Genomic DNA, 21,209 nt, shown 5'->3' on the forward strand with positions numbered 1-21,209 from the left:
CCGCGATTGAAATGCTTAGCACCATGTTGTTGGCCAAGGCGCACACCCTCTGGCAGTCACTAAATTCATCCCTCCCGCGAGGGCCCGGCGGAGCGAGTTCCTGTTCATTGATCCTAGTAAATGGCGACAGCGAAAAGCCGTTTGGATGATGGGAGCACACTTTTCACCTGAAGCAAAATGCAGCTTCACTTGATTCATTCCAAAGCTCCGACCGGTATTTTGCTTCTAGTCTTGCTGCCGGCCTCCTTAGTCGAAAGCGCGAGATTCCGTGAAATCTGGTCTCAGAGGATATACTTACTCCACCAACGGGCAGCTTCGATGGCTCAGTATGGAAGCTAATGCACTTCCCAGCAACAACTTTTTGGAGACCGGCCAGGGAATTGTAACCATTCACGCGTTTGAACGGGAAGATGCTTATGCTGCCGAAAATAGCAAAGCAGTGCATGCAGCACTGTTACCCTCATATACTACGCTCTTCCCACTCGAACAGTGGCTGACCCTCATGCTTGACTTGATAGTCGTTGGGGTGGCCCTGCTCAACGTGGTCCTCATTGTAACCCTGAGGGATGATTTCACCGCAGGCGATGTGGGACTAAGTATGAACGTGATTCTGACAGTCAATATGGTCCTGTTGATCACTGTCAAGAATCCGCCTGATAGACTTCATGTGCTGTAATTCCACATAAGCTCACAAGCTTTAGGTGCAACAATTAAATACCTCCACCAGAGAGCCTGACACCGGTTGCTATCTTATTTCTTAGTGCCAGAGGCTGTTGGCTTCTAGGTTTCTGGATGTATTCAGTTGTCTATTCGTTACTTATGAATACCTAGTGGTTTACCGGTAACCCACTCTTCTAAGGGCTAGTACATACAAGTGTCGGCACCACTGTCCATATTTGGTAAACCTGACTTAATTTACTATAGGGCAAGGTAGTTAAAAGGGTCAACGAGGTACAAGGCTAAGGTGGTATACGAGGGATGCATACGAACTCAGACAGACACTCTAGGCTTGCACTGTGACAGAAGATGTATAAGCGATTCGATGTCTCAGGGTGGGCTATATGGAACAATTTCTGAAATTCTTGGTGGTTGGATGGTTGAGCTGAGTTCCTAAGGTGTGCTGCTTTGGGAGCTATCTACTATTGTCTCCATATAACTCTATACTACAAAGCTCAACTAAAAAAGTAAAATGTCACAAGGAAGGAGAGTTAGACACTCAGCCAAAGGCAAAGGGATCGGGCCGTTTAGTACACCTGTCCCACTGCCCCCACCTCATCCGCCAATTGTACCTTTTCTGCCTGACCTCGACCACAAAGTCGCCTCCTTTGCGCGCGAAGTTCAGAAACTTCGCACTGTCATAGAGTTGCTTCAGCCTCGAGAGAACATAGGTCGCCAGCAAATCCCGCAAACAAAATCCCTCGTCGTCCCGAGGGCGTGTATGCAAGTACGAGAAGCGCACCAGCTCAATAAAATAGTCCACGTGGTCCTCGAACAACTCAAACTCTCCGAGTGTCGTCGCCAGCTTTTCCAAAACAATATCCTTAAGGGGAACGATGCCGTATTGCTCCGCCAGGACGCATAGCTTGGCATAGCCGAGAAGGTTGGACGTAAGTTGCCTTTGGAGGTGGAGGGGTATCTTGCGAGGCGCGTAGGCCTTTTTTCTCTCTTCGGAGACTTGGCCTCGCTTGGTCGTGAGACAGGTGTGGAGATGGTTGGAGGCATCGCGAGTACTAGACGGGTTGAAAATCCGAGGTAAAGCCTGGGCTGCCGCGCCTGAACCAGCACCAGGCCTGTCTGACTGTGCGGCTGATCTGTCTAGAAAGACGGAGGGTAGGTCTCCATGATTCACCGTAGATTCTGCTCTTATCTTTTGACGGGCGCGGGAGGGACGGTTTTGCACCAGCTCTCAACTGGGACTGATAGACGGTGGCTTAGGGGTCCTGATGATATCGGGAGGGGGCGTGTAATCGCCGACGTACCCGTACTCGCACAGCCGGATGAATGTGTCCGCCTTGACATACGACCAGTCGAGTTCGCTGACCCCTTCTGAACCGCTCGTTTAGGAGGCTGTCAAGCTCAGACGAGAGGCTGGTTAGAACGTCGGAGTGAATGGTGATCCTCTTCTCTTCCGAACCGACAATGAAAGTAAATAATCGAGATGAGATGGAGCTGTTGCAGAGTTGTAGTCAGGCCACGAGGACTCTCACAACAGGGCTCAGGAGCTCACTTGGCAAATTTTGCATTCATGGATGCAAGTGACGGTGGGAAGGATTCTGCAACTCAAGAGGCAAACGGGTTGAACGGGGAGAAAAACGGTAGCGTGCAGCCGGTCTGAGTAATTGGGGTCTGTGTACCGAATGTCGGTGAAAATGATGGTCACGGTGCCAGGTGGTGGACGGCGTTGATCAGGTTGCCAGGGAGCGGAATCAGTGGCAAATATAATAGTGCTATGGGTGGTGTCTTGAATGAAACTACAATCGTAGTAATAATAGAATTCAGATTCCGCCACAATAATACCAACGTAAAGTGTATTACTAGAAGGATGAGGCATAGGGATCACTGTTGTGAACTGAAGGGATTCATAGGACCGTTATTTTAAGCTCGCCACAAGAGAACAATGGGTTAATATAGACTGCGAGAGGAGTGCTCCTGCCTCAGCTATGCAATCTCATAGAGATGGTGTGATGGGAAACTATGTAAGCATGCAGCAGAATGAAGAAAGCACGATTTGAGCTACCCAGATTGTCAATCAGCCTGTCACACCTGGCAGCTTTGTTAGGTTATGTTTCTGGGATTAGCAGGTTGGTTGGTGGCTTATACAAGTGGGGTTGCTCACACAAACAAGGTGTTTTGAGTAATGAAAAGTTTAGATCGGATGTCATTATAGGAGGGATATGCTCAAATTGGTCAAGCTAAAGAGACTTAGAAGCCCTATACTTCTTCGCGAAGAAGCGACTTCACGTCAAGGTCATCGTCTTTGTCAAGCTCCGTCTCACCCAAACAAATGAAGGTATTAAGGGTAAGGAGGCAATGCCCGAATGCCCATAATCACCTGGTGGAGGTGCACCGTCAAATGGGCAATCGCACTGGGCCCTAACCACTTGAAACAGAGGGGGCACTTCTCATCCACCAGATCCCTCCAGTCATGTTTGACCATATGCGCCTTCCACTCGTCAACCGTCGGAAACGCCGCATCCACGCCGCACTGCTCATGCAAGCAGATGTACGGGTGAAAATCGTAGAGCACATGATCCCGCCAGGGCTCGGGCGCGCAGATCGCCGCGGGGATGGAGTCGCCGCAATACGGGCATTGCACGCGCTCCACCCCGGGGCTCAGCGCCGGCGGGGGCGGGAATTTACCGCCCGGCGAGCTGTCGTTGTCCGCGACGGCGGCCGTGTGCGGCGGGCCACCACCCAGCGGCCCATCGCGCCGGTGCCATTGTAGAATCCGCCAGCGGATGAGTTTCGCGTCTGCCAGCCGCTCGTGCAGCACGCGGTGCGCGTTCGGGTACCAGGTGCGGAGGTTGCGCAGCGCCTGCTGCCGGAAGTCGGCGCTGCGGTCGCTGCCAAGCTCGTCAGGGACGTTGTAGTCCGGACACGTGAGGATGAACGGCGCGCTCTCGTATGTGCGGGCCCGTTGTCCGCAGCGGAGGGTCAGCAACACCAGCTCAATCCAGTATTTAGCTTCTGCTTGGGCTTCTGCAAAGGCGAGCGCCGGCGCGTCGCACCAGACGCCGGATTGCAGGGGGCTGGCCTGCGAGAGGGCAACCTCCACATTGCCGAGGGCGTAGGCGACGCTCAGCCGCGTCATGGGCAGGGTTCGCAGCTTGCTGGCGCACGATGATTGGTAGTCGGTTAGGAATTGGTGCTCGACCTCTAACCATCGCAGCGGGTCTTTGGGGGATAACCGGGACCGTGGGAGCGCCTTGTTAAGTTGGCTGCATCGCAAGACTTGTGCCATGAGTCCCTCATTTTGGGGTATGGCTATAGTTAGGGTAAGGGGGGGTAATTCTGCGGACATTTGTGTGTTCGTGGGCGGGAAAATTTATGTCAGGAGGTACGAAGCATTTATTCAGACATACAAGACGGCATATATACCTTATGTTGGCGGTGCATGCGGCGACGGCTCGATGGTGGTGTACAATGAACCAACAAGTAGCATGGTCATTATATGGAGAAGAATGGATAGGTAGCGCATAGTGCGTCCAAACAATGAAGGATCGGAACAACGGAGATTTCCTGCTATGTGGATGAAGTTTACCAGTAGCCAATTGCGACATCAAAGGAAGTCACGATGGAGCATTCGCCTCATTTAAGCATGGATTCTGGGACTTTAGCACTAACGCGATAGGCACAGCAGTTACCTACCCTGTCCATTTCCACAAACAAACCATGTAGACCCGACCAAACTCGCGTCCTCGTTATCATTTTAACTTCAAGTAGGGAAGAAGAAGCTTGCCATTTTCTACTTTTGTCTCTTCTCCCGTGGCCTTACCCCCCTGGCCATGCAAGTTACAACTCCCATTGAATTTCAAATGTCATTCAAGGTTGCACAAAATGTTTCAGAGGGCTTTGAAATGATCAAATTTTCTTCTATCTTTCTTCGTTATAATCTAGGTGTTTGAAAATCACTTGCAGGTTTTGTTGAGTTGTATTCTGGATGGACAGGTAGACTAGGTATTCTTGTTATGGAAAGGGGTAAAATTTATTGTGTATCCGCCAGGCACTAAATATTGGAAACATCTTCAACAATATAATTCCCGAAGTAACCTGTGCATGTTGAATTCATCCAATCTTGTCTAGGGATATACAAGGTTTATTTAATCCCCCTATGGTCAGGGACACCATGAATAGTACAGTTTGACAAAACTTCAACCTAGAAAGCCTCTATCCCGGATCAGAACCTAGCTCATACTCCCAAACCCATCCAGAAGAAAGCATCTCTACCATTCTATTTCGGATACTCGCATGTCTGAAACAGCTCCATCCAGTGCGAAATTGCGGCCGACCGGTAGGTGTCCGGCTCCACTCGACAGAGCTCGGTGACATTCAGCGGCTCGAAGGTCTTCTTCTGGTCAGCCTGGTCGGTGGGACTGAGCGACTCGGACAGGGTCACGTTATGGAAGAGGAAGGCGACGCCGCCCTGCTCCTGTGCACCGTGCTGCCACCACTTGGCGTGGAAGAGAACGTCATAAACGTATGTATAAACGTCAACGCCGCGTTCAGCCCACTAATACGGAGTTATGCTGTGTTAGTGCAGAAACAGCGGGGAGCGGAATGTTTGGGCTTACTGCTTGACTGGCGATGCGACGACCTGCCTGCATTATCTTGTCCCCATTATGCGCATTCCAGCGCTTCCACTGCCGGCCAGACCCGTCTCATTGCCGGGTCGGCTGTCTAGTGTGGGATGCTCTGTGCTGGGTCGTCTGGATGGAGCTGCGTGACCTTGTTGGCTGCGGCGGTGCTTAACCCATCATACTCGACCATGGCACGGAATTCAGCGGTGGTGTTGATCCCCTCAACGCTATAGTAGCTCCAGGCTCCCTCTTCCTGTCTGGTGCGGAGCAGCAGGGGCACCTTGACGAAGTCGCCGGCCTCGATCGCGGAAGACTCCAACTTTTGGAGGAAATTGCCGTCCACAACGGGGTTGGGCCGGTTGAGCGTGGTGAGGTTGCTGCTGAAAACATCAGAGAGATTAGCGGCCGGGGCACGGCGCAGACAGTCCAGCGGACTCCATGAGACAGCATTGGTGCAGTTCGTAGCATTCATAAAAGCCTCGTACAGCGGCTGCCAGTCCGTCGCCGAGACGGAGGACCACATCAACACAGGGCTGCCACTCTGGGCGATCGCAGCGCGGAAGAGCCCATCGTCGCGGCCCCCGCACGCCAGCATCTGCAAGCCGACGCTGAATGCGGCCGCCTCCTGACCTCAGATGATTATTTTGGTCGGATCGCCACCAAAGGCTGCGATGTTCTCCTGCACCCACCGCAGCGCCAACCGCTGGTCACGCAAGCCCAGGTTGGTCGACCCCTCGCGCACCACCTCCTCCCCGTAGAGGAACCTCCAACAGCTGAGACGGTAGTTCAGCGGCACCCTGAGGAACTCCTGCCCGTTTTGTACCCCCACCTACACCAAAGATGTCATGTTGTGGCGCGGGTCGCTGCCTGCCCCGTGCTTGAAGAGTCCCCCGTGGATGTAATCCACCACCGTGAGTAGGCCCTTGGACGAGGACACGTTGGATGCCCGCACTACATTCAACGTCAGGCAATCCTCAACACGTGTTCACCATTGGCTTGAGTGAACCTGAGGGATGAACGGTCGAAGCCCTCGAGGCAAGGAACCCAACCGTTCAACCAAAGAAGGATGAGGTAATTTGGTGAGAGTCAAGAATGTATATGTGATGGAACAAGATGGTTGTTGCGATAGCCTGGGCCTGCCTGCTAAGAAATGCGGACACTTTGATCTTGCCCTAAAAAGAACCCAAGGAGCCGATGGTAATATGACGAGATTGGCGATCCAAGACCCATTGATTCCTGATTGAGTTTCTGACCAAGAGGTCGACGAATATTGATGAACATTAATAAGAAATGATGCTGAAGGTGATAAAAAAGGCCTATATTACGGAAGGGCTTATGATGCGACAAAAAGGGTTGAAGAATAATGGATTCTGGGCTATCTGAGAGCAACTACTAGGATTTGAACAGCGCGTGAGCGTCTCAGCAATCGCAGGCTTGACACTCCAACAAAATTCCTACTGGCTACTGTATAACCAGACACAAAACAAGTCGATCACATCTTTTCATTAACCAAAGCAAACTCTGATACATTGACTCCAAGCAAGGAACTCATGTTCCGTGTGTTCAAAATGCCAAACAGCGGGTAGCGGCAGTGATTCGAGCACCCCACCTCACCAGAATGTCGAGGGCTAGATCCCACAGGGATCGGAAATGGAAATATAATCCGAACGAGACGAGAGCGAGTCCCCATCAAAGTCGGACCAAAATGCACTATCCGATTCGCTGTCACTGTCCGACAGCCCCACGCCCAAGACATCGTCGCGCAGTCTCCTCTCCCGACGCGCCCACTCCCCCAAGAGAACGGTGTTCTCCTGCCCCCAGAGCAGAACATCCCTGGTCGCCAACGCATCCTCGACGGCACTATGCCCCTGACTACTGGCCTGAATCTGCCGTCCCAGCATGGCCATCGCCAGGGTCTTCAGCCCCCACAGTCGGGGGAACCGCCTTGCCTCGCCCCACCGTGTCGAGAACACAGCCTCTGCCGTCACGATCGCCGTGTCGACCACCCGCGGGTGAATGATCCCCAACGCGTTGAGATCATTGTGCAGCGCATGTCCGATGAGGACCGTGTCGCGGTCGATATGCTCCCACAGCCCCTGACGGGCCGCCTGCCACGATTCAAACGCCTGCCCGTGCAGGATGGCCGCGTTCATGCTCTCTGGCGTGATGCCCGTGATCCGGGTCATCCAGCGTGTCACCCGCCCCGATGGCCGCACGTAACGGTCGATGAGCACCTCCCCTGTCAGGAAGTCTACCGCCGCGAGGTACGCCAGCCCGTTGTAGCTCCGGTCCCGTCCATAGGGATCCTCTGTCATCACCATTTCGCAGTCGATGACCACGGCCTTTCTTGCTCGTGGTGGCGTGGAGGTGCTATGGGTAGGTATGTGTTGGAAGAGTGACCTGGGGACCGCTCCGTTCCAGGGCTGCGCCCATGGTGGCTCGACTGTCAAGAAGTTGTAGCCCTGTGTGCTGAGGCAGGTGGTTGAATGGCAGCGCGGAAGGAGGCGCGCCAAGAGGAGGTCCTGCTTTGTGAGGACTGGTAATGTGATGGTGGTGGTGGCGGTGGTTGTTGTTCTTGATGATGAGGATGGTGATGTCGTGGTGATGGTGGTGGTCGTAGTGATACTGTCACTCTTACGTAGAGTGACTGGCTCCACAGCTACGCTGGGAGACTGCACTGGCTTCTCTATAGGGAGAAGCGCTCCCTCACCTAGGCTCGTGAGGTAGGCGAGTCGAAGATGCTGCTGGTTCTTTGCATCCGCACAGCTCGGCTCAGAAGGCTGTGCACTGGAAGCCGAAGTGAGACGCTTCGCTACCGTTCCTCCATATGGTTGAGAAGGGAATGAAGACGACCCCCTTGCTGTTGACGTCGAGCCATGCGCGGCTCGTTGGTGCTGAGATACTGCATCCGCAGTAACGAAGGTCTTCAAACAGCTCGGACAGGCGAGTCTGTGCCACTTATAGATTTGGTGCTGCCGGAGAAGCTCCACGCTCTCGAAGAGCTGCTGGCAGGTTGGACAGGTACGATCCACTGCCGAGGCAGTGCTTACTGTGCCCGGTTGTCTCGGGCTTGAAGAGATTTGAGTCATGGTCATGGTGGTGGTGTTGAGTGTGGAGGTAAAGATAGGAGGTCAAGTTCAGTGTGGTTAAGTTGATGTTTCGGATTTGAAGAAGAGGAGGGGGCTTGGTGGTTCTCTTGGGGGGTGGGCCATGCTTTTGTGTCCCTGCACGGTTCTCATCGTGATCGTTGACTCATGGTGTCTCGTCAGTATACCATCATGCAATGCTGCCTCGCATAGCCAACGACGGCTGGATTACAGCATCTCGGCGGATTATGCTTAGTAGCCTTTTCCAGAACCATGAGTCGCGTGAGCACCATGACGAGGGCTCAAGAGTAAAGTAGAAATTCAATCAGAGTCTCCCAAGGTTAAGCGAGAAAACTTCAGACGACAGATGTAGTCCTGCCAAAGTGCCAACTCGACCAAGACGCCGGAGTCATGCATCCTGCAGAGCAGCACTTCCGAGATTTAGAAAACGCAAATGTCAAGGATGTTACAATGCGAGAGAGGCCAGGTGTTTCAATTTGCTGGGATCCGATATGAGCCTCGAGATCAGTAGTGGACCTTTCCTACCTCCAGCATCGTTTTCGAGATCTAAGATCTGAGATCGTGAAAATCTTGGGAGAGGAAAGATGATATAACGGAATTCTATATATCCCTTGATATGAGTTTGTGGTGATCTGGATTTAACTCTAGCTAATCGTAATTGATATGTAGATTGAATACCTACTACTTAGTTACATTCACCTTCCCTGCTTCGAGCTTTCCGAACCACAGGCAATTTGTGTCATGCTTACGAGGCCAGCTGAACTTCTCACTGGAAACTTTCTGTTGAATGATGTATGTATTTGTTTTTTCAGTCTTTGATACTACGTAGAAACTTGGAGAAATCCTTGATCAGATCTTGATGTATTTGGGGTGATCTTATGGCAGGGTAGCATTGTCAGATCTAAAGACCCACTGGTTCAAGCTAGGAACCGATTGGAAATAGTTTCCGAGATGCGGTAATTTCATCGTCGACGCTCAATCTTTCAATACCGGGCCGTTCTCGGAACACACTACCTTAATACCTTAAAACTCGGGCGGGTCACGATCCTGGACCCTGAGCCGAAGTAGGGCTCGATGGGCTCTCTTCTTTGGGTCTAGCGCCGCCAGGCACCGGAACAACAAACCAAGACAAAGAAAGTCAACAGCGATCGACAAGCAAAAAGAAGATTTGTTTTACCAGTGGGTGAATACTACGTTTGCTCTGATATTTAGAATTCATGTGAATCTGAGGTCTTATCCTATTCTTGTCCATGGTCAAGTTCTGAATTATCGCTGAGAATAAAGTTATTGCCCACCTGGGAGACGGAAGTTAACTCGGCAACCTGAGCAGATGGCGACCACTTGCTCGCGTCTATCGGAGAAAGTCACATGGCTACCTATGTAAATGTAGTGTGCATGTGAAAACCGAGAGACCTGTCAGATTCGGGAACAAGCGGTGGGTAAATGATTTGCGTTTGGTTCCGACCAAAGTACAGCGCGGCGCGGCATCTGGAATCCCGTCAGGGGAATCGCACGTGATGATAGGGATAAGAGCTTAAATTTGCTCTCCCTCAACACCGCATGTGACAAAATCTTCTCCCTTAGCTGAAACTTCCCGCAAACGGAACATCTGACCTCGAACGGTAGCTGTTAACCCCGGTTGAGTGACTCAAGCTCCATTTGGCGATAACAGACTGGCGATCACACTTCTTCTCCTATTGCCTAGTCTTCCTGCCTGGTACGCATCACACGCTCGTCGCATAGGACCGAGCAGCTACCACACGGATTAAGTACACCATGACAATGCCCAACAACGCGTCGACCGACACTGTCGAATTTCCTCTAGATCTCCCTGTTGCGCAGCTGCAGACTATTCAGCTGGGGAGACTGCAAGCAGGTGACCAGGATGAAGCCCAGCGTCTACTTGACGCGAGTCGAAAGGATGGTGTCTTCTATTTGAATCTGGCAGTTGCGCAGGCGGAAATCCTTCCGGTCCTGGATTCTATCTACGAGCTCTCAGAGGGACTCTTTGATCTGCCGCTCGAAGATAAATGTCTCTATGATGTGGATAAGTTGGGTAACATGAAATGCAATGGGTATGTGATCTTTCTTTGTGTCTGATGTCCTTCTGCCAACCTCAATAACACGAATTCATCAGATACAAGCCCGTGGGTCGCAACTTCGGAGGACTAGAGGGTAAACGCGATGGATTCGAGACCTACGTGGTATGATGCGACATCTGCCCCTCACCCACGAAAACGACCAAAATTCATCAGATCATATCTAACAAACCGGAAAGATCCCCAAGAACGGAATTTTGAGCCTAGACAATCAGCTGGACTTTCCCCGCCCCCCACTGATTGACCAATACATGAGCACCCTGCGACAGTTCACCAACTTCGTCAACACAACCTCCCAGACTATTTTCGACACACTCTCCCACTCTCTGGAGCTCCCCGAAACCGGGAACCTGAAGCTCTTCCACCGCCAGTCCGCCCCATCGCCCGACATCATCCGTCTCCTCAAGTACCAGTCTCAGCCCGCCGAGCAGCGCGGGGTCCCGCACGCCGCTCACACCGACATGGGCACGCTGACCTTCCTGTTCACCCGCCAGCCCGGGTTACAGATCCAGAACCCCGGTGAAGAGGTCTGGAGATGGGTGCTGCCGCGCGAGGGCCACGCCATCGTCAACTTGGGTGACGGCCTCTCCCTGCTCACCAACGGTTACCTGCAGTCCTGCGTCCACCGCGTGGGCCCTCTTCCCGATCGGGCTATGCCGACCCGCTATTCGTTCGCGTACATGGTGCGTCCGGAGAACCAGACGGTGATGGCCGCGCCGCCGACGGAATGCATCCCTGCTCGTGACCCCGATGCGACGGTGCTGACGGCGCAGGAGTGGTTGGAGAAGAAGTACTCTGTGCTGCGGTTGGATGCGCGGCCGGATGACTTGGTATGGATGATGACGGGACAGCAGGGGAGGTAGAGGATTGCCTGGGTTTTGATGGATTATGGTGTTTTAATAGTAAGCATAGAACAAGGTAGTCAGGTGTGATTGAAGTGCTTCTTGGTTGTCAGGAGATTTGCTTCTGGGCTCATTAGACCAGTTTTCAAAACGCTGGCGAGGATTCAGATGGTGGGTAACTAGTTGCTTTCTACCTGATCTTAAGAGACCGCCTTGGCAGGGATGTATGTACATGCGTCTTGCATGATAGTTGCGAAACTTGCAAGGGGTACTTATCGCTGAAAAGGTTCTGGATTTGCGCATGAGAGAGGAAACATTGAGAGGCTCGGTTCTAATTCAAGAATAATTGTGATTCGTACCACCATTTTAAGCCATATCTCCGCCAAGGGAGGCCGAAAGAACAAACAGAAGAATATGCTAACCAAGGAGATGGCCGCGTAACACTATTTGATAATCTCAAAAAGCACGAGGTAAATTACTTGGTTCCTTCCTGTGTGTGTGTAGGTATGTGTTTGCATATGTTTGATAGGGTGGCACTCCTATGCTGACTACAGGACATCATTCTTTGCGCGTATAGATCTCCATACTCTCCATTGTCAACATTATCTGCAGTTGTTTACCAGTCCCATCAACCCTCGCTGCTCAGCCTCGTTTTGTCAACAGCCCAATATCCAAATTACCAGAATCTCCTAAACAAGTCTAATGGTGGTTATGGTGGTGGTGCCCAAAGTGCTCGTGCTGATGCCGCTTTAGATGGTCTGCGGAAGCTTTGTTTACCTGTGGCAGTGCGCTTTTAATAAGTCAAGGGATCGTGCGTGAGGTAATACTCAAGAAACTTACATTTGACGCCGCGACAGAAGAATGAGAAGCAGACACAATTCCACGAGAGGACGACGGCCCAAGCACCAGCTTGGATGAAGACGAAACAGTTGGCGTATTAGCATGCTCCTCACCACACAGTCCCAAGATGAACCCCATATTCTCCGCCTGCGCGACCGGGCTCGAGCCGTACAATTGGCATTCCTTGCCGTTGACAGTGAAGAGCCATGCCTGGCAAGTGCTCAAGCTCTCGCACTCGATGGCACATTCCGAGGGAGACGGATGGGTGTATCCGAAGGCCAGAGGGGCTTTGCTGAAAAAGCCGATCTTCCCATGTTGGGCACTGTTGAGACAGGACGCGGATACCGCGAGCGAGAAAATGGTCCATGCGAGGACGAAAGAGAGAAGGGATGACATGATCCAGGAAGATTTGAGGATTTCAGCGAGAGTTGCAAGAGGGGATGGAAAGGGATTCCCAACGACCTTTGCTGGTAGTCAAGTTATCGGAATCTAGGGCTATGAAAATTCGGATGCCTGGGCGGGTGTGGGGTGTGGTGGCCCGATCTTTCTGCGGTAATCTCCGAATCCTTTCTGTTTACTGACTCGCAAAAATCTAGCGAGATTAATTTGTGTTGTTATCTCCTGCGGAGTTCCGGGATCCAAAAGGGATCCAATAATCGTTTAAGGGACTAATTTATTTAGGGGTCCGAGGCTAGTGATGCGAGCGACAAGCTATGGCTAAGCTACGGCCAAGCTAAAGGCCCGCTAAATTGACGCTAAATGGTGGCAGCTGCGCCAGACCCTGACTCTAGACCCTTATGACAAATTCACTCCTGTGTTACCACTTGTTTTTTTTTCTGTCACCTGACACCATCCCCCTTTCCCCCCCACCCAAGCGACAGACACCCGTCGCCCTTTCGACACATTGCTGGAACCGCAACGCAGCTCTCACCATGGCTTCACGTCGCGCTCTACAGCCGTTTCACTCTCGCTCTCGTCCACAACTCCCCATCCACACTTCGTACATACGAAATCCATGCTCTTTTACTCGTTTACACTCGCAGCAATTTCCCAAAATGGACAACAGCGGCGATGGCCCTCTGCAAGTTCCTGGATTCAATGATATTCCTCTATACTATGAGCTACCCAGAGGCTCTCGCTTCGCGCATGGGATCGCAGACTGGAGACAGATCCCACAGCTGACCCTGCGGGAGGTTTGTATGCTACAGTTCATGTCCTACGTCACGGAGCAGCCAAACTGGGAAAACAAGTGCGACGACCCCGACACCCTCGAGATCTGGCGTGAAAAGGCCGATAGTGCTTTTGACCTGGATCAGCCATGCTGGGACTGGTGCCGCAAAGAGCTGCGAGAAAAAGCAGCTAACTTCAAGCGCAAGGGTCACGTGGCCGTCTTTGATGCGGACTCTCGAGTCATCAAGGCGGAAGTCGACGCTAGTCTTCTCGCCGATCTTCGGACAGCCATGGAACCACTTTTCTCATCGACAGAAGAACCCAACTCGGAAGACAAAGAGGCGCCCGTGGAGGCTGGTGTTCAAGGCCCCGTCCGGCATGTGGTTGATCCATCTATGTATCCTCTTGTGTATGGACGGACCAAAGTGTTCATCAATGGAGGCAAGGTCAATCTCGACAGCTTTGAGTCATGTGATTACTCTGGATGCCAGACTGCTCCGATTCCTGACAAGTTGATCAAACATCCGTATGAGCTAAACCACGAGGAGAGAGATCCATATGATGGCCGAGGGACAAACAAGCCTAATTACTGGTCAAACAAATTCCAGTGGCTTCCGTGCGAAGTCAAGTTCACGGATCGAGGAGAAACGAAGATCACCTCCTACATCAATGGTGTGAACCCAAGGGAGAAAGAAACTTACCGAGCACTTGAGAGACTAATCGACACCGCGATACATCCGTGGAATGAGATGCTTATCCTTGGAAACCAAGGTCGAACTCCGATTCGTATTAGAACTTATGACTTCCAAACCGAAAATGAGGCGTTGCCGCAGGCGTACAACCTTCTCTGGGGCACAACTGTGGGGTTGGAAGTGAGATTCTCTGAAGAGCAGTGGCCTGAGATCCGCTCGCAAGTCAGAGACTACTTGAATCTCCCCGAATATGAACAACGATACCAGATCGATCCGAGCGAATCCAATGTCAAGGACCTCCTCGCCAGCATGGACCCGTCGCAGTGGAGCTCGCCCGCAGCACTTGAAGAAGTAATTGTCGAAAAGCATCGTCGACGATATGTCGTCAAAGGTATAGAACCTGGTATCTCCTTCACATACAATGAGTGGAAGACCGGGCAAAACACCGGTCGTGCAATCCTACCCAAAGTGAACAATTCCTTGCGCAGCAGGAGCCCCACACCACCGCCTCCTGAACCAAACCACCAATTCTACACCGTTTCTCTTCGGGACCATTTTCAAGGCCTACAGGTGATTATCAGGGTGTCGAGCATTGATCTGACCCCAGAAAGACCCTTGTATACTGGGGAGCCCCAGTTTGGGGTGGCCGGTATTCTCAATGAGCATATCGTTGCCACAACGGTCTGCTATTTGGACATGGATAATATCAAAGACCCGAAGGTATCATTTCAACAAGAGACACTATTGAGCACCCTCGACTTCAATGTTGAGAAATACTTGATTATGAATCGCGTTTTCGACGTTCCAGAGGAGAAAGACGATGAACTACCACCAGCACTGCAGAACCTGGGCTCTGTTTCTGTTTCCCAAGCCGGGGAGCTTCTCTCTTGGCCGAACACGCTGCGATCCCGAGCAGAGGCTTTCAATCTTAGAGACCCGTCTCAACCCGGCCGCCTTCGATTTGTAACCCTCTGGCTGGTAGATCCCCATTACCGAATCTGTTCAACCCAGAATGTCCCACCCCAGGACGAAAGCTGGGTTGGCACATCCATGGCTCATCCACAGGAAGACACGCAGACTCAGAAATTAACGACGCCCGCAGAAGCGATTCATACTAGAAAACAGATGAATCAGGACAGAAACTCCTCTGCCTGTGCATTTCACCGGTATGGTCATGGTGCTCACAAATACGCCGACGACTATCACGCATTCTACTATGGCAGTCGCGAAGAGTCCTAAGTACCACTGTGTTTTCAGCCCCCTTTTGTCATATTGTAGCAATTAGGCTATCATACATCATATATAAAGATACCATAACCAACACAAAATGTGTTGAAGCAGTGTGGCCTTTTACTGTTCGAACTTTCTGGGCAGATCCTAGACGGAACTGAGGACAAAAGGACAGACTCATCCAGGTTTATCTACTCGCTTGTGCAGTAAATAGTCGAGTGGTGACTGACGAACACGAATCACTAAAGTCTTAGAGTCACTTATATACAAAAAGCCTGGACATATGTACCCGAGTATTTCAGAGCATACTGAAAGCAGAACCACGAAAGCATCGAGAGGCTTAGCGCGCCTTGCAGCTGTCCACGCTATCCAGCTCACTCAGGCTCTGTCCAATTGTGTTGGTGATCAAGAGATGCGTTCTGAACTTCGCGGCCTCCGCTCCTGTTCTTTTCGGAAGACCCAAGTACCAGGTTAGGTAGGTCTTAATCTCCTCGGGGGATTTTCCGTTCGCCGCAGCGGTCGCGCTCCAGTCTGTCTCGAGGAAGGAAACATCTGTGTCCAAGACGGCGATCTCCGAGGCCTTGAGGGTCTTGCCGGGGAAATCCGCTGCCCACAACTTGCTCAAGCTGGTACGGTGCATCTCCTGCAACCGTGCGGCTTGCGTTCCGGCCAGCGCCCTTTTGAATTCCGGATACTGGTTATTCCAGGCGTCGGCAAAGCCTGGAGCAGTGCTACCGCGTGTGGACTTGACAATATCGGCGAGTTGCTGGAGCGTTGAACGGTGAGGAAGTTTATCGTCCTCTTAAGACCAAGAAGTTGAACAAGGCTGTACTTGTCGGTTTTCAGAGAGGCACCAATCTCGTCCAGTGTAGCCTGGTTATACGGAGGATTTGTGCTTGTCCAAATACCACTTTGGGGGAGACGTTGCGCAAAAACCGTGGAGACAAAGGTTCCGAAGTCGACGAGGGCTGTGTTGCCCAGTTTTGGCGCCAGTGTGCGTGAGGCCCCATTCGCCGAAAGGTCCAAGACGAAAGCGCTGTACATGACAATCGCCTCGCTGAGAATCGCCAAGGGAGAACCTTGGCAGAGGTTGCCTAGCAGTGCTAGGGTGAACAAGATGGCTCGGAAGCCCTTCATCGTGACCACGCAAGGGAAAGGAGTGACGGATAGCCACAACAGATATAGTAAAATAATTAGATTTCGGACGCGGCAGTTAGCTGCTGTGAATATCGAGTTGGTCAAAGTTGAAGAAGAAGATAATGAGTGAAACAGGAGATTGGATGGATAAATGAATGACTGGCTTGAAATGGTGGCATGAAGAGAGTGTAATCGACGACAAGCATAAAGGAAAACGACGGGTGTAAGTGATAAGCAACAGAGCGTCAGTCAGGGATCTATTCAAGACCTCCACTGGACCTCTGGGAGATTTAACTGTTGATCTAGGGGGTGCGCTTGTTCTGGATACTATCCTTATGTCCCAGGTGTGAAACGAGTTGGTATTGGGTATTTTACACTAAGTGCACTAGGCCCTAGTTCCAATTTCGTACATCGACGGACTGAGACATGCGGAGATGAGGTAACAAACCACAATCACTCCATCGCACCGTCGTTGACAGGCATTTTGCTAGTTTGGATTTAGCGAAAATAAGCTCGAAGGCGATTGAAGAATCATATAGGGGTGCTAGACATGGTACCGAGGTGCGTCGTAGTTGTGTGCCCATGAACTTCCCTGATGCCGTGTACCCGAGAGATAGGAAATCCTTTTCATTTTTATCCCTTCGAGCTTTCTTTTTCTTGCCGTCAAGACCCTCGCAAACATCAACAGACCTACTCACACACTCTCTTACGTTGCGGTGCCTACGACTTCTTTCCTTTTTCTTTTTTGATCACGTTCTTTAACCCACATTACCTTCACTTTTCTCTCTTTTTTGTACATTTTATTCTTTCTTTCATATTGCTTTTCCTCTTGCTTGAAGGCTCTGGCGTACCTTCCCTCCCCTTAAATTCAAAACATGAGTCCTCCCATTCGGTTGTGGCTTTGGATGCTTGTCTGGACATGCTGCGTCTGGTATCAGGTTCAGGCTCGTGCTGTGTTTGCTCACTTTATGCTCTCAAACACGGCAGGATACACTCCCGACGATTGGGAAAGTGAGATCCAGCTTGCTCTGGATGCCCACGTTGATGCATTCGCACTCAACATGGCGGCTGGAGAAAGTACCACCACTACCTCTCTCCCAAACGCCTTTGCAGCCGCTCAAAAGCTCAAGTTCCACCTGTTCTTTTCGTTCGATTACGCTGGCAACGGGCCTTGGGACAAGAACGATGTCTTGAGCCTGCTGGGCCAGTATGTGAGTAATGATGCTTACTACTTTCACGGGTCGAATCCACTGATGTCGACGTTCGAAGGACCGACAATGCAGAAGACTGGGTGGACATCAAGTCACAGCAATTCTGCTTCTTCGTTCCGGACTGGTCGTCGGTTGGGGCCAAAGCCGCTATGGCCCTGGCCGATGGGGTAGCGGACGGCCTTTTCAGTTGGGCTGCCTGGCCCAACGGACCCAACGACATGAATACCTATGTGGATGCCTCGTATATCCAGTACTTGGATAAGAAGCCCTACATGATGCCGATCTCTCCATGGTTCTTCACCAATATGCCCGGGTACGACAAGAATTGGCTGTGGCGTGGTGACGATCTCTGGTATACTCGGTGGGAACAGGCACTCTACCTCGCTCCGGAGTTCATCGAGATCATCTCCTGGAACGACTTCGGCGAGTCCCATTACATTGGGCCTATCGTTGACAGCCACAATCCGCTGGCTGACTCCATGTACACCGCGTTTGAGACAGGCGAAGCCCCTTACAACTATGTCGAGGGCTTCGACCACAGCGGCTGGAGACAATTCCTGCCTTATATGATTGACCTCTACAAGTATAACCAGACCAATATTGACAATGAAGGCTTGGTGACCTGGTATCGGCTGAATGCAGCAGGGGCGTGCCCTGACGGTGGCACGACTGGCAACACGGTGTCTCAACTGCAGTCGGAATACTGGCCCAAGGATATCGCACAAGATAAGATATTCTTCTCCGCATTACTTGGGGAGGCTAGAGATGTCTCGGTGACTATCGGAGGAGTAAATGTTGATGCAACGTGGACCAACACCCCAAGTGGTGGAGGGGGCATCTATCACGGCAGTGTCTCCTTTGCCGGCCATTCTGGCTCAGTCATCGTGTCTGTTACTGGATCTACCGGCACTATCACAGTGGCCGGACAAGACATTAGCAGCGGATGCTGGGAAGGGGATCAAGTCGAGAACTGGAATGCTTGGGTGGGCTACAGTATGGGCGGCGCAGTCGATGTGGATTCCCCCAAGCTGAACAAGGAGGTGTGTAGAGAAGGATGGGGAATGGGCGACTTCAATGGGCTCTGTAGCTACTCCTGCAGCTTGGGCTATTGTCCCATCGGAGCGTGCGTTTGCACCAAATTAGGACCTCAGCCAGAGTTGCCCACGTCCACCGGAATCCAGGGATACCCCGCGGCCGGGAAAGACGCCAACTACGCTGGGTTGTGTTCATTCGCCTGCAACTATGGATATTGTCCTTCTACTGCCTGTGGACCAGTATCGATTCCATTGACTATTCCAACCGTGTCCCCTTTCACCCCAGACACTTGTGTGGCAGGAACGGGTGAGAATGACCTAGCCGGCTTGTGCAGTTTCGGCTGTAATTATGGCTATTGCCCCATCTACAATTGTACCTGCACGGCGACAGGCCCTCTGAACATGCCTCCTGCCCAGAATACCAGTATCACGGGCTGGGCACCGGACGAAGACGATAATGGTCTTTGCGAATTTGCCTGTACCCGGAACTACTGTCCAGAGCCGGTCTGTTTAGACGTGACGCCTGATGATGACGCATGCGGGAATATTGACGATGACAGCGATGAGTGTGTAGGTATCTTCAACTGCGATTTTAGTATCAGTTACGCTTCTCTGGACGCTCTACGGGCTGATATGGATACCTTTGACCCCTATTGTGTTGACTTCTATGTCTTGGGCGCGCTGTATGGGGAGTTGGAAGCCACGGTCACCAACTTCACCAGCATTGCCAACACGAGCAACTATGACGAGTATTTCAAGGACTACGCGTCTTACATGAAAGGCCAAGTGGGGGCCCAGCTTACCTATTTTATGAATATGAGCGACACTGGTGCGCAGGGTGAGGGCAACCGATTCTTCACGTGCACACTCAGTTTTGGAGGGGTGAACCGGACGGCGGGACCATGTCCTGACGATCTCGGGTACGAAAATCGCCCACATACCGTATTCTATAACTTGATCGATGCAGACGGCTTCTATGGCAGCCTTAGCGCGGAGTTTGGGATAGAACGTGACTGGGTTGTGCTAGGGGGCTGGTCGAGCACGGAGGGGCCCTACTATGACGACAAAGGCAACACCGCGTGCAACGTCTACAACAACCCTGAGGCTGCCTGCTGGTGGCATCGCGGCTTCCCAATTCCAGCTCAGAAGATTACCATCAGCGACCCGCGGGAGCTGATGAGACAGGCCCTGCCCAACATCCCGAACCTCCAGCTCTCTCTCCTCATCACCGAGCTTCAGATCGTATCAGGCTCCTTCGACGGCGTGATCGACGACGTCGTCCAGACGTACTCCACCGCCGTGTTCACCCTGGCCGAGCTGGTCGACCGCATCTACTCCGTGGTCGCCATCGGGGAGAAGATCGAGGCCGAGAAGAAGAAGGAGCTGATCTTGCAGATCATCGGCGGCGTGTTCCTGATCGTGCCCTTCCTCGGCCCGCTCTCCGGCCTCGGGGATGTCATCGAGGGTCTGGATGCGGCGCTCGCGCTCGTGGGCACCGTCGCGAACGAGGCGACCGATATCTACACCATGGTGCAGGACCCCGAAAGCGCTCCGGTCGCGATTCTGAGCATGCTGCTCGACTTCAACGTGGGTGCGGCCGCCGGCGCGGCCACCAAAGATGGAGTCAGCGCGATCGAGTTCGACTCCATGGCCTTGACGCGACGCGGCATGAAGGGGTCGGATATCAAGACGGTCGGGGCGTTGTTCGAGCAAAAGATGGATCAGCTGGAGTCTATTGTCAGCAAGTGCGCGAGGCTTTGAGTCAGCTTAAGCCTTATGATATAAACCCTTGTAATAATATTTCTTGACTTGCCTGTATAACATTGTCATATGACCTTGGCACCTCGTAGGATCACGGAGTCCCCCAGTTTTTGTTTATGCCGCCAACCCTCCACTCCTCAGATACCAAAAACATCGCGCAAGATGCGAGTATCGATGTCAGTTGCACGTACAACACATCAGCACCGACTCATATATAACCATTGGCGCAATTTTTGATGACTACCGCCACCATGGAAACCTATTGCTACCGTCGTGCTCGGCGAAACTCCTGCGGCATGTTCAAATAAACTCAGCGGGGTGGGTCGCACGGATCCGCACCCCGCATCTAGGTCTATGTGGCTGACTTCTCATGGCACCGAGCGTATCGGTATGGTATGTTATGACTTACCCAAGCCACAAACAGTTCCGTGTGTGATTATCTCACTGATAAACCGCAGCTTCCGTGAAGCTTTCCTTATGATTTAATTAAGGTTCACTTCCGCTCGTTTCAAGCAGTTCTTTCTGCCCACGGAATTAACTTTCCCTGTCGATGGGACTAGCATCTCATATGGACCTGGGGATTCGTGGTCGATATTTCAACGAGGAATTACTAAGCCATCCGTAGCTGTATATCAAGAGCGGCGTCAAAGGCACTTTGTATAATCTCTAATGTACCTTTTGAGGTTCAAAAGCTTTAGTCGACCTTAGCAGTATCGACCTATTACATCTTTCATACCGCGCTTTCTAGATATATTAGGGCTTTGGGGGTCTTGCATTAGCATGCGTAGG

The 21,209-nt window shown here is 51.9% G+C and overlaps 9 protein-coding genes across 9 annotated transcripts; 3 read left to right on the forward strand and 6 right to left on the reverse strand.

Annotated features, from left to right (window-relative positions):
• Positions 1–710: 710 nt before the first annotated feature.
• Positions 711–2,247, reverse strand: ASPACDRAFT_56974 (uncharacterized protein; the record flags this gene model as incomplete). Its single annotated transcript, XM_020203197.1, has 6 exons — positions 711–788; positions 873–918; positions 1,290–1,815; positions 1,850–1,916; positions 1,980–2,169; positions 2,228–2,247. The coding sequence occupies 6 exons, from the start codon at positions 2,245–2,247 to the stop codon at positions 711–713; spliced, it is 927 nt and encodes a 308-aa protein (XP_020059922.1).
• A 766-nt stretch (positions 2,248–3,013) lies between these two features.
• ASPACDRAFT_56975 (uncharacterized protein) lies at positions 3,014–4,021 on the reverse strand (the record flags this gene model as incomplete). The annotated part of the gene is made up of 1 exon (XM_020203198.1): positions 3,014–4,021. One exon carries the CDS (start codon positions 4,019–4,021, stop codon positions 3,014–3,016), a length of 1,008 nt encoding a protein of 335 aa, XP_020059923.1.
• A 930-nt stretch (positions 4,022–4,951) lies between these two features.
• Positions 4,952–5,892, reverse strand: ASPACDRAFT_56976 (uncharacterized protein; the record flags this gene model as incomplete). The annotated part of the gene is made up of 2 exons (XM_020203199.1): positions 4,952–5,230; positions 5,446–5,892. 2 exons carry the CDS (start codon positions 5,890–5,892, stop codon positions 4,952–4,954), a joined length of 726 nt encoding a protein of 241 aa, XP_020059924.1.
• A 1,033-nt stretch (positions 5,893–6,925) lies between these two features.
• On the reverse strand, positions 6,926–8,398 carry ASPACDRAFT_1885118 (uncharacterized protein; the record flags this gene model as incomplete). Its single annotated transcript, XM_020198389.1, has 1 exon — positions 6,926–8,398. Exon 1 carries the CDS (start codon positions 8,390–8,392, stop codon positions 6,926–6,928), a length of 1,467 nt encoding a protein of 488 aa, XP_020059925.1. The 5' UTR covers positions 8,393–8,398.
• A 1,788-nt stretch (positions 8,399–10,186) lies between these two features.
• ASPACDRAFT_22242 (uncharacterized protein) lies at positions 10,187–11,366 on the forward strand (the record flags this gene model as incomplete). The annotated part of the gene is made up of 3 exons (XM_020199098.1): positions 10,187–10,479; positions 10,542–10,608; positions 10,683–11,366. 3 exons carry the CDS (start codon positions 10,187–10,189, stop codon positions 11,364–11,366), a joined length of 1,044 nt encoding a protein of 347 aa, XP_020059926.1.
• Positions 11,367–12,044: 678 nt separating this feature from the next.
• On the reverse strand, positions 12,045–12,581 carry ASPACDRAFT_1852539 (uncharacterized protein; the record flags this gene model as incomplete). The annotated part of the gene is made up of 2 exons (XM_020197253.1): positions 12,045–12,122; positions 12,186–12,581. The coding sequence occupies 2 exons, from the start codon at positions 12,579–12,581 to the stop codon at positions 12,045–12,047; spliced, it is 474 nt and encodes a 157-aa protein (XP_020059927.1).
• Positions 12,582–13,185: 604 nt separating this feature from the next.
• On the forward strand, positions 13,186–15,366 carry ASPACDRAFT_1862977 (DUF4246 domain-containing protein). Its single transcript, XM_020197809.1, has 2 exons — positions 13,186–14,364; positions 14,539–15,366. Exons 1-2 carry the CDS (start codon positions 13,241–13,243, stop codon positions 15,284–15,286), a joined length of 1,872 nt encoding a protein of 623 aa, XP_020059928.1. The 5' UTR covers positions 13,186–13,240; the 3' UTR covers positions 15,287–15,366.
• Positions 15,367–15,617: 251 nt separating this feature from the next.
• ASPACDRAFT_39206 (uncharacterized protein) lies at positions 15,618–16,414 on the reverse strand (the record flags this gene model as incomplete). Its single annotated transcript, XM_020200562.1, has 2 exons — positions 15,618–16,043; positions 16,100–16,414. 2 exons carry the CDS (start codon positions 16,412–16,414, stop codon positions 15,618–15,620), a joined length of 741 nt encoding a protein of 246 aa, XP_020059929.1.
• Positions 16,415–17,382: 968 nt separating this feature from the next.
• Positions 17,383–20,638, forward strand: ASPACDRAFT_49712 (glycoside hydrolase family 71 protein; the record flags this gene model as incomplete). Its single annotated transcript, XM_020202276.1, has 3 exons — positions 17,383–17,629; positions 17,698–20,246; positions 20,510–20,638. The coding sequence occupies 3 exons, from the start codon at positions 17,383–17,385 to the stop codon at positions 20,636–20,638; spliced, it is 2,925 nt and encodes a 974-aa protein (XP_020059930.1).
• Between the last annotated feature and the right edge of the window lie 571 nt (positions 20,639–21,209).

This window comes from Aspergillus aculeatus, assembly GCF_001890905.1.
Source record: "Aspergillus aculeatus ATCC 16872 unplaced genomic scaffold ASPACscaffold_2, whole genome shotgun sequence".
Classification (NCBI taxonomy): Eukaryota; Fungi; Ascomycota; class Eurotiomycetes; order Eurotiales; family Aspergillaceae; genus Aspergillus; species Aspergillus aculeatus.